Genomic DNA, 12,025 nt, shown 5'->3' with positions numbered 1-12,025 from the left:
AGCTATGTGTTTTATTAAGATCTATATCATCAATATGTTAAATCATGGGACCTTTTCCAGGACCAGTGTCCAAATAGATGTACCTTAACAATGCAAAAAGAGACATAGCAGCGTAATTGGTTTTAAATACAGCAATGCAGTTACCTCAAATCCAGACACATTTTGTTCTCCGAAACAAAATGTCAATTACTGAATACCAACATATGCACAGAAAAAATATCAAAGAAATGCCAAATTACAACCACGGGGAATATAGCATTGCTTCTCAATTCACCATCCGGCATTAAAATTAACATGCGTCTGCAGCATGCATAAAATAATTGCAGAGTATCATAAAATACTGTTTACAAAAAACAAAATCCAGATTCCAAAAAGGACCATAAAACCCTCGCATTGCCTTCGGCTATAAGAGAATAATATTTAATAGTGCGGTCAAGTATCTTGCGAGTAGTTCTTGTAACAATACCTTGATGTAAGAACCGTAGGATGACCAATGCACACCCATTAGGTATTCGAAATTCCATTTGTGTGCCTATTTATTAAAAAAAAAACAGGAAAACCATTTCAATGTGGCAAAGGTTTGAAAATTGATTTTTCTGGGTAGATTTGCGTTGAGGTGATAAGAACAGGCATCAATTGCTTTTTCAAGGCTACCCAACACATTCACTCTCTGGAAAGTCATTCATCTGCCATAAGCATGTCGACTCTCTTTCTCATGGCAAACCAAGCCACAAACAGCAGTTGGGTCTATGTCCACCACCGCTCAGCGAAGACGGAGAGTTAAGGATTGGGGGGAAATGGTGGGTGGGAATGGCAGCGGAGACGCACGGATGAACGTCGGGCGGGAAAAGTTGTGAGGCAGAGGGGGGGGGGGGGGCGGCAGATTAAGAAGAGAATCACCAAGAGCCATGGGACTGGTGAGAGGAAAACAAAATGAGGCCACAGTGACATGTGGGGCGCTTGTTCGTCAAATGCTGCACACAGAATTAAGAACCTAAAAATACCGCCGATGCAGTGGTGGCTTTTCTTAATTTTTTTTTTACCCCTCCAACATGGTGGAATCTGATTAGGGCCAGCAGGGGAAAAGCCGTGCTGCGGATTCAAACTGGCGAATTAGACCCAAGGATTAATGAACGCGTCAAATCTGGCAGGCCATCAAAAAGCCATTTCCTTGGCGCCATAACCTAATGGCTGTATATTAAATAACCTTTGTTTTGTGCAAAGTTCTTCTGCAGTATTAATGATGTTATTTTCAGTCATCTGCAGCGATATTTTGGTGCCAGAATGTGTTATTTGCGTGTGCAATGACTTTGTTGTTAGGCGACAGACGGCGAAAAAAAAACGTTTCTCGGTTTTATGACCTTAATATATATGTATGTAGAATAATATATTTTTTACACCCAAGTGAATGATGAGTTTAAGATTAAGAAAAAAAGATATACATAATTTAAGTTTTACAAAAAGTTAATACCAATGTAAATTCTTTTCTGAATTTCAACTCAAGCCTTCATACTTTAAAATAAGTATTTATTATTATAATAGGGTAGTTAGCATCACTTTTCGTAAACTCTATCCGGAAAATACTATACAACACGTGTTTTTGTCCCTTCCACACGAGGGAAGATATAAAAAGGGAACAACCAAAGCATGAACCCCGCACACATTTTACACGCATAAAGGATATTGTCATCTTCTCAACAAATTTGTCATTCTTGTCCTCGGTTGATGGGAAGGACTGGATGTCCTTTTCCAACTGTTCGATCTGATTCTCCATCTGCTTCAGATTCTTCTGGAGATTCTCGGCTGACACTGAGCAACGACAATCACACGGAGGGGGGGGGGCGGGATTTAAGAGTCGGGTGCAGGGAATGCTGACCAGTCTATTCTGTCATTTTGTCATGCCCTCTGGCGGGCCACAGTATGTATGTAGCAAGCATTCTCCTGTTCTTTTATTTTGCATCAAACAGCATTAAATGTTAAAGAGAAACCTTTTTGGGCGCCGTTATGCTGACGCAGACATACTACATGTTTAAAAGACAGAGCAAGAATACCACCAAAATAAGCTGCTTGCCCATATAGTATACAGTATATTCAGCTTATTGAAAAGTTTACAAGGTTATATAAAGGAAGAAAAACTTTCGGACAAGGGCCCTTCTTCACAGCACACAAGAAGCCAGAGAGGCAGAGTTTGGCTGTGATGAAGGGCCACTGCCCTTTACATCACTATTATATATTTTTTATTTTGGAGGCAATGTTATTGACACATGCTATTTGTTATTTGTGCTTGTGCACCACTGCCGTTGCATCACACAACCAATGAATTTGTTTAACAAGGAAAAACTACATAAAACTGTATAATTTAAGAAATAACTGTAAACAAACTAACAAATGCCCAAGAGACTGTAGAATGCTGAGCGAGACTCATGGTTGCAGGTAGACCTGCTGGGGCCGGGTGGTGTGAGACGTAGGAAGGTTGTTGGTGGCAGGCCGTGGATCAGCAGTTGGGGGTATAACGTGTACGGTGGATTCCGCATTTGTAACGTTAATGAGTGTTCCGTTTACGACAAGAAGCCTCGACGGGACGGTCGCTAACTGATCGTATGGCATTGCGAAGGAAGGCTTCACAGCCGATATCTGCGTGGTGGCATGCAGAGCGTGCGGAGTGTCAGGGAGGGCGTCCAGATGCTGCACTCTACTAATAGGATTTGGCTTTCCCCAGCTCTCGGGGTTTTTTCCCTTCTCCTCATTCCTCCCCAATCCTCCGTTCCTCAACTTCAAAACCGTGTCGGTCGTAGACCGTGCTGATCTTTCATCTTCATTAGTGCCAGAGTCCCCCCAGACACTAGCAAAAGCACGTGAGCGGCATCGATCTTCATATTGGCAAGCAGTTGCCGTAGCAACCTACAATTTCCGTGCTGGAACTTCCCTTGAATCCCCTCCCTCCTCTCCTAATCTGGAGTTTATGGCCGGAAGGTACACTTCTTCAGTTTTCACTCGCAACAGCAGGGAGCACGATAAAAAAAAAATGAAAATGGTAGGCGCACACAAAGACACACAAATGTTGAAAGGGCCTAGATGAACCAAAACCCAAAAAGCTTGACCATGTATTTAAAAGGTCTTGTTTCCCCTACGTATGCCTTGCAAAGGGCTCTGCTTTGTGGCAGCATGCTCCCCCAGCCAGATGAACGGGGCGGCTTGCAGCCATCTCTGCTGCCGGCTCCTTGAAGAATCATCCCGGGGGAATGCCCTCCTGCAAGGCGATGAGACCCGAGAGCCACCGCAGGAGGTCTCGGCTGAGCATACATCACAAACAAAGTTCCTCCGTGTAGCGCCCCCGCGGGGGGTCCCAATCCGTTCGGAGACACCGTCCCGGGACCCTGTCTACTGTCGCCACCATATGGCCCAGTGCTCCGAGGAAGCACCTCGCGCTCCCCTCCCTTCCTTGTCCCACGATCTGACCGCCTCTGCCTTGAGGCAGCCAGACCGACCTTCTTCACTGTGGGAATAAAAAAACCCCTTCCCCAGGGTTGCGTCGATCACGGCCCATGGGTCTTTCAACCTCCTTGTCGGTCGCAAACTGCACTCGAGGCAATTCAGGGCAAACACGTGTTCCTTGAATGTTTGAACCATCTTTCGCCACAGATCTCTCCAGGCCCTCCCCCCGCCGCTCCTGGACCCTAATCTTATCAAGAGGTTGTACAGGTGTGGGTACATGTGGATGCTGTCCTTCCGCAGGTGGATGATTACCACGAATAACACCTTTCAGTATCTCACTGGGAACTCCCTTTCTTAAGTCTTCCAGGAAGCCTTAGCTCGGAGCGTGCTGGTGACTAATGTGACCAGCCCAAATGAAACTGTGACTGACCTGCACCCTGAGATCTGACAGCGCCACTATTCAGGAAATGGTGGCCGGAGGTGATGAAAGGCGTGGAGGATTCCTCTGTATCGATGTTTGTTGAACTTCTTTCGCGTGCACTATACATAGCCAACCGTGCTAATTGGAGGTACCGCTTTCATACGCAATTAATTAATTAATTGCGCGAGTACTAAGTTCTGGGACCGGAACAGTGTTCAATTGTCCTGATTTGGAGCATGTTGGTGGTATTAGTAATTCTCTGTAAACAGACAGGGCATACGAATTGTTAATTTACCCTCAATGTTAACCAGGGCGGCCGCTGGGCTAAAACCGTCAACCTCAACTGGACATCAGTGAAAAGAGCGTTATAGCTTATCGGATTCCTCCAGTATAAAAACATATATATTCCGATTCCCATTCTGAAAAAGAGCCAAATGCATGACAAATTCGGCTGCTGCGGACCTAGTGACACGGCTGAGTGATGGCACATTTTACATTTGTAAAATAATCTTATTATCTAAATAATCATTGTGCACCTCGTAGTTTTGATATATTTTATGTGACAATGAGAATTATGCAGGGTTATAATGGACCGTTTGTGGAATTATAATCTGCAGTCACCCTAGGGGTGACCGTAGCATGGAGGCAGCATGCCTAACAGCCATAGCGCTGTGATCGATAAGAATTATGTGGCAATTCTGTTACAGTAGCGGACCAAGGAAAATGAGATTATACTTCTGATCAGCAACTAATTTTCTTGTTTAATACAGGGCACGCTTGAAACCTGTGTCCTTATTCAAGGTGACTGCTTTTTGTATGGAGAAATTATCATTTAAAAAAAATATTCTTTTTCTGTTACGGTAGATTTAATAATTGCAGAGTTTTAACAGCATAGGTGAAGTGCTTTGAAAATGCGTAAAGGGCTATTACACGTTGGATAATAACAGAGGAAAGTCTCACAATGTGAATGTAAAACAGGATGGAAATTAGAGGCTGCCTGAAAAGACATGGACAGGAATATGCAGCTTGTATCAAAGACAAACATGTGACCAGAAAATGAATGATAACTGATTTACAGCCCTTTGTCAATCTACTGCTGGATGAGGGCATTCCCATGCTGTCGGTTATTGGGGGTTGACCATACTTCACCACACTGGTCAGTGTGAAATTTCGATTTAAAGCTTTCGTGACTGCAAGGATTCATCTTCTTTGGTTCTTTCGGTAAAGTCACGTAGAATGAGAATAAAATAATAAATTGATAAAATAAAATAACACAATAATATTCTCACGACGTTTCGGCCACAACACAAGCGGCCTTCATCAGGTGAAGGGACGAGACTGTCTGGTAGGACAGCGCCTGAACGGGGCCCGTAGCTATCCGTGTTGCTAAAGTTGAGGCGCTGTCCTACCAGACGGTCTCGTCCCTTCACCTGATGAAGGCCGCTTGTGTTGTGGCCGAAACGTCGTGAGAATATTATCGTGTAATTTTATTTTATCAATTTATTATTTTATTCTCATTCTACGTGGTGACTTTACCGAAAGGACCAAAGAAGATGGTCAGTGTGAGTTGAGGTGCGGAGCTGGGAGGGGGAGGGAGGTGCAGTTCCAGGAATGCTTCACATATCACCTGACACAGATGTCTGTCATCTGTGGACAGGAATTAAAACTTCGGTTGCCGGGTGCCAGTGTGGCTAACCACTGGCTCACTGCTCCGTCCCCTGCAATTTAGTTGCTTGACTGGCAATTAGTTGATTTAAATTTGACTGGAGAATAAACTAAATGCCAAATAAACACTTTAAACTACTGCATATCACTTTGATCATCTAAAAAAATCAAGCCGGTAAATTTAATATATATCCTGAAAATGTCAATTACAGTATGTGATGAATCGATTATAAAGAAATTCAATTTCACACATACTACTGCTTTTTCAATAGTCAAAGTAATAAAAAATCGTTGTTTTTCATTAATAATACCTAAACATGGGGTTGCAACATGCCTAGCAATAGGTGGCCACACTTATTTTAGAATAAATATTCTCAAGACCACACGTATTCTCTGTACATGCGGTCTCTCTTCATCCTGAACGGCAAATCAAAGCAAGTAATGTTCCGGGTCAAGGTTATTTTTATGACTCGGCAGCAAGGAAATGCAAATAACAAAAATTCCACATTCTTTAAATGGAGCCGGTGTAGTTTGCCAAAAATGCTATGAACAGACCAAGATGTGTATATTGTGAAAGTCCAATTATTAGCTAAGCCATGCCTCGCAGCAAAAAATTTACTCGCCTTCCTAAGGCCAAACAAATTGAAGCAGAGTTTCCTGTGAACCATTCCGAAGCTGATGAAACCTTTTCAGACTGTGTGTAAAAAAAATAGTTTTACATTTGGACGTGCAATGTGGGGACTTACATCAGCACGTGCAACGTGCCAAAGCAACGGAAGGCTTGCCGGTTGGCTCACCTCTGGAGGCCTTCTCCACGTGACTCAGGTCCTCGGTGAACTTGAGCACCTCCGGATACTCGGCCTCGCAAACCTCGGCCAGAAAGTGAAGGAGTGTTTGTTTTTGGTCTGCTGACTTGGTGTCGCGAAGCTGCACATACACACACACACACACAAAGTCAAAGACGAACATCCCCCGTGTCGCCTTCACAGACTGCTGGGGCAAGTGCTGTTAAGCGAGGACCTATGAAGGCCAGAACGGCACACGAGGGGGTGGGTGGCCAGCACCACGTTCGACCGCCTTTGTCTCTCAAGTGGCGATGTTTACACACCGCACTAAGTACTAATTTGAGGCTGAGTCGACCCAAGGGATAACCAGGACCGGTTCAGATAATCGTCATTGGTGTTGGCCGTGAGCGTGAATCGAACTCGGGTTGCCGGGTCCGTAGCGCAGCGCGCTAACCGCTACTCTAGCGCTCCCCATACACAAAGACAAACACACAGAGCCAAGAAAATAAACAAGCGAAAAGCAGTTATAATTTCCGTTCAATTTTTTTTTCCTCCACCAACTCCAACCAAGTTAAATCACATGTGCATACGGAAGCTACTGCCCATACATTACAGGAATCCTCATGACAATAAGTATTTCAATAAACGAAAAAAAGGAGATTGAATGCCGTACATTCCAGGCCAGTGAATTGCAAACATCAAACCATCACACAATCCCCATTTTAGCAAGAGCCTATTATGCCGTAATACAATTTTTCTTTATAAATTACACTGCTGTAATATGATGGGCGCTCACAGCCGCAATCCCTGATTATTTGCTACTATATATGTATATGAGCAGATACATAGGAAGGCATATACAGATGCATGGCGTGCATGCCTGCATACACACACACACTCGTACAATGCACACAAAATATAGATGATTAGTTATGACCTCGAATGCAAAAATAATCAAAATTAAACGGAGAAAGCTGCTGAAATGCTCTTCTCGCTTAAAGCAGGAATGCATTATTTCCATTGCTCCTTTAGTTTATTCATAATTATTTTGGCAAGTAAAATATCTACACTGGTTGAAAATTACTAGAGCAATTCCTTTCTCTAGCAGTGGCAGAGGCGTTGCACTTGACACTGGATCGAAAAATAAAACGCAAGAGTTGGTGATTAAAGATGGGGAAAAAAAATAAAAAAGCCAGGGAGCCCCTACAAAAATAAAGTGCACCGAAGGAGCGGCACTGCTGCAGCACGCAAAGGACTGGGCGCATCCTCAGGTCACCTCAACACCAGGGGTTAAGAGCGCTCATGTGTACATGGTCGCGCGCGTGCGCGTGTGTGTGTACACACGCGCGTGACAGTTGCTCGACCTTGCACAGGTAGCTGATGTTGAAGCCAAAGGTCTGCGCGTTGCGCGATCCGGCGTTCATGTAGTTGCCGAAGAGCAGCACGATCTCGAGCAGGCGGCTGAACGCGTCGCTCTGCTGCACCTCCTCGCACGCCGCCGTTACGGCGACCACGTCCGGCTTCACGGAGGACACCTGCTCCTCGAACTGCAGCATGAACTGGATGGCCGTGAGGCGGGAGCGCAGGCGCGTCACCGAGCCGATCTGTGCGCAGTGGAACCATCGCTATGAATTTGCGCACGGTGACATCGGGCCACTTGTGTTGAGCTATCACTTGTGATATGCCAGGTCGCTTCTGAAAATATAAGTTAATACCTCCGTGAGCTTTGACCTGGTCAGATGAAACACTTTTTTTTGTTTTATTTGAATATTCTTTTTAAGTCATTTGGTTTTCTTTCCTACACTTTGCACTCGTGTTTATGTATATTGTTTGTTGTTGTAACGTTCTGAGCCGCCCTTACTGGACATCTGTAAAAATGGGCTTTATAGCTCATCGGATTCCTCCAGTATGAATAAATATTCTAATTCTGGTGGCGACTAGAAAACTGATTAAGCGCCACAACAATGGTTCTCCGATGCGTTTCCGGGTCCAACCGCGTGCTCTATCAGCAAGATACCCGCCGTTCTGCTCCACACGGCGTATGTACAAATGTGTGTATGTTGAATTTCTTTCGCACCGCACGTAGCCAATCTTGAGAATCACAAGTGCGGGTGAAGGACAACAAACTAAACATAAAAAGCAGTTATCAAGAAATGAGTTTTCAATCGATGGGAGCTTGTTTTGGAAGTGAACAACCGCATCAGTGCAAGTTCAAAATTCGGCTTCCCGAAGCTCCCGGCATGTGAAGCTGAACATCGGATGTCGTGTTGGACAGCATGCGGAACAAACCATATAAACATCGGAGAGCTATACGACTATTATATGGAACCATGAGAACCGAACAGCAGTTGCTCTAATTTGTCATTCAAATTGCACGTGACGTGTTTGAAAAATAACTTGGTCATTTAAGCGTTACGAAGGTCATTGATGCAATTGAGAATTACTTTTTTTCTACAAGAGAGTGATATAACTCATTGATTAAGTTATTTAATTCATAAATATGTAAACAGAAAACGTGAAAGATAGCCCATAACCAGAAAATGAAGCAGATTCATGTTACTTTGTCTTTTCATGCAGTGTGAAAAGCTTCAAACACTAAATAACCCCCAGCTTTCTAAAATATAACGCTCAGTCGCATGCCATTACACTGAAATCACACATCCTCGACGCGTTATATTTAATACAAGGAATGAGGTTAAAATATTACCGTTAGAATCACTGCTGGGCAAGAGAAACACTCTGGTCACGTGCCAGAACGTCATAAGTTGAATGCATATTTTTTTTTTATCTTAGGCAGAGGTCATTTTACCAAAGGGAATTTTCTAAGTGGGCCCATGTACAAGTGCATAGCATTTCATTATACTTTTCCCAAATGGGCAAGTGCATTGCATTTGGAAGGGAGAAGCAATTGTATTCATGTCAGTAGCAAAGTTAAACACACCAGCACATCACCTGTTCTTTGGCAAGAAAGGTATAATACTGTATCATTTTCATAAGCACAACATGCAACTGATGTAACCAAACAACTCAGATGTGACATTTTCATCGAGCACGAGTTAATAAAAGTGTATATACATACATATGCCCAGGAGCCAAAAAAATAACATAATTCACTTTGAAGAATACATTTAATAATGTGTTGATGGTAACAGTTTTCCTGCCTAATTGTTTGATGACGGCGGTAATGGCCACAATGCAATTCTTGGCTAATTGTTTAATTAAGGTTTTATTAGCTTAATAGGGAACCAAAATAACTCACCACTACAGAAAACTGCTCGGCCTCTGCCAAGTCATCGTACTCATCTTTGAAGCCCGCCAGAGCCTCCAGCTGGTCTGCCTCGGGCAGCTGTTTGATCAGGTTCTGTCAAGGTAGGGGTCCGTGAACACACATACACACACACACGCGTGATCTCCATACGCGCACAGTGTGCGAGAGTTCAGCTATAATCATGCGGCAAACACAAAGACAACGGATCCCCCGTATAGCCTTTTCAAGCCGTTGGGAGGAAAGTTTTGTTAGCGAGTACCTATTAAGGCCTGCACTGGGCACCCACACATTGCCCGGTGGCCTTCGTCTCCCCAGTGCTGATGTTTACGCGCTGCATCAAGTGGTCGTTTAAGGCTGAGTTGACCTAGGGGAGGTCCAGGACCAGTTCAGATATTCGCTAACTGATGTTGGCCAAGAGTAGGAATGGGATTTAGCTACGTCTTTGTACGTATCGCATGCCCACATACATCAACATAAAGACAACTCACACACTCCTATGCGTACTCACTTTGGTGAAGGTCAGGACCAGTCAGAAATTGGGACCCCATTATTATAAGGTTCATCCAATTATGGGAGATCCAGAAAGCAAGCCCAAATTTTGACACCTCCTCTAGATTGAATTGACCCTCAGCATTTAATTCCAGTTCCTTAACTAGTATGGGTTAGGGTTAGGTGAGGTTTACAGTAAAGATTAAGGCGATGAATTAGTGTTTGGGTGAGGGAAGTGTTGCCCTCTTTTTGATTTTGTGAACGTGATTGCCAGGGTAAGAAATTTGTCTTGGTCGCTTACATTCAAATGCAAGTGGAAATATTTTCATCAAAATATCACGTTCGCACACGTAAACACAATAAACATGCATTGGTACAATAGTTGCGGTGTGAAAAGGATATACACGCAGATGAACATGCGCGCGTGGATTCATGTACGACCACAATCACCGACTGCCTCACTGTTTTACTCAAGCCTGCTTTCCTCTGGGAAATGTGCTTCTGTCTTTCTTTAGCACCTCATACACCTCAATGGCACACGAGTGAGTGGTCATTGAAATACATGACCTCAAAGACGGCTTTCCCATGATAGCGCATTAACTATAAATATTTGGATGAACGTCCAGGTACGATCATGCTAAGACAGTACACCTACAATCACTTACGCTTCAAATAATACATCTTAGCCATCGAATGCACAAGCGATCGATAAATTGACACCAAAAGCATTCCTTAAAATAAAGATTTTTAAATTCCAGAATTATTTTACGCAAAGTCGGTCATTTATAAAGTGCATTTTTATTCATTTTATTTTACATGGTTCCCTGTACACCTATCCTTGCTTCATCAGTTTGAGGTTACATTACAAAAGACAAACTCGGCTAGGCCCACACGCTGAATGTCTGCGTTTCCCAGACAAACAAGCGAATGTACAAGAATAAGCATAGCCCTAACAGTGAACACGTGCCGCCCCAATAAATCGTCAAGCGCATGGCTTACGAGGGTGGGTTACGGGGCCCCATGGTGCACAGAAACATTCCCACCAGATGGGAGAAAGATGACCAACCAGGAGAAGAAATGTAGGCTGTTTGTCTTCACAAGTGGTGCAGCAACTAATTAAATCAATCTTAATTTGCACCATCCTGATGAGACGAAACTTGGCTAAGGGAATCATTCAAACTGTAGCCAATTAAATAGTATCCCTTTTGCTTCCATGGTTACTACCGCTCGAGCCATCTTCCACATGTGATGGATGTTAGATATGAAGATGCATGGTTATTAAAAAAAAATTCCACATGATTTATATGGAATATGCCTCTTTGTCCAATGACTTGACACTTCCTGCGGGGGCAGCGTACCATGCTGACAAGCAGACATCAACACACGCTTAGATTTAACAACTCAGTAACCAAATGCATATTAAAAAAAAAAATCTAGATTGGCTCGAGGATTCAAAACAGTTTAACGCAATTTTAAAAGGACACCGAGAAATATCTCCTCGTGTTTCAAACTAGTTATTTTCCCTGCCATATAAAATACTTGTTATGCAGTTAATGCATTTGTGCCATCCACACGAGTAGATTTATATTTGACTGGTCTTGTAGCGGCCACCTTCTCTCACCCTTTCACCCATACTGCAGTGCAGCACACTGTTCACCCCGTGATTGGTTTCTGTGTACGCGTGTTTCCTTGAAATGACTGCAAAGACGTTTGATTTTGTACATTTCTGTCAGGACTTGTGGTAAAATTCCCCCATTACCATCTTTTACCTTTTTTAACTTGCGCCTCGAGGGAAATCAGACTAATTTGGTCATGAGGTTGCTAGAAGTGCAACATCTGCTCTGGAGGCTTTATTGAAGGACCAGCAAGTTATTTTTACGTTACAAATTACCTACACGTAAGATGTAAAATATATATTACGTGACAATTGAATCGGAGAACTAAAGGTCACTGCAAGGAATG

The 12,025-nt window shown here is 43.4% G+C and overlaps 1 protein-coding gene across 2 annotated transcripts in view; it reads right to left on the bottom strand.

Annotated features, from left to right (window-relative positions):
- LOC116942767 (protein diaphanous homolog 1-like) overlaps window positions 1–12,025 on the bottom strand; it is a 123,752-nt gene that overhangs the window by 35,611 nt on the left and 76,116 nt on the right. For both annotated transcript variants that reach the window (XM_032955025.2, XM_032955026.2), the window contains 4 exons: window positions 9,566–9,667; window positions 7,671–7,910; window positions 6,319–6,448; window positions 1,685–1,809 (listed from right to left, as the gene is read on the bottom strand). In XM_032955025.2, coding sequence (XP_032810916.2) covers window positions 1,685–1,809; window positions 6,319–6,448; window positions 7,671–7,910; window positions 9,566–9,667 — 597 coding nt within the window. The remainder of the gene's footprint in view (window positions 1–1,684; window positions 1,810–6,318; window positions 6,449–7,670; window positions 7,911–9,565; window positions 9,668–12,025) is intronic.

Source organism: Petromyzon marinus, chromosome 16 (genome assembly GCF_048934315.1).
Source record: "Petromyzon marinus isolate PM22_M1 ecotype Great Lakes invasive population chromosome 16, UKy_Petmar_22M1.pri1.0, whole genome shotgun sequence".
Taxonomy (NCBI): Eukaryota; Metazoa; Chordata; class Hyperoartia; order Petromyzontiformes; family Petromyzontidae; genus Petromyzon; species Petromyzon marinus.
The sequence above is the reverse complement of the archived record's forward strand: the minus strand, read 5'-3'. Positions and strand labels throughout refer to the sequence as shown.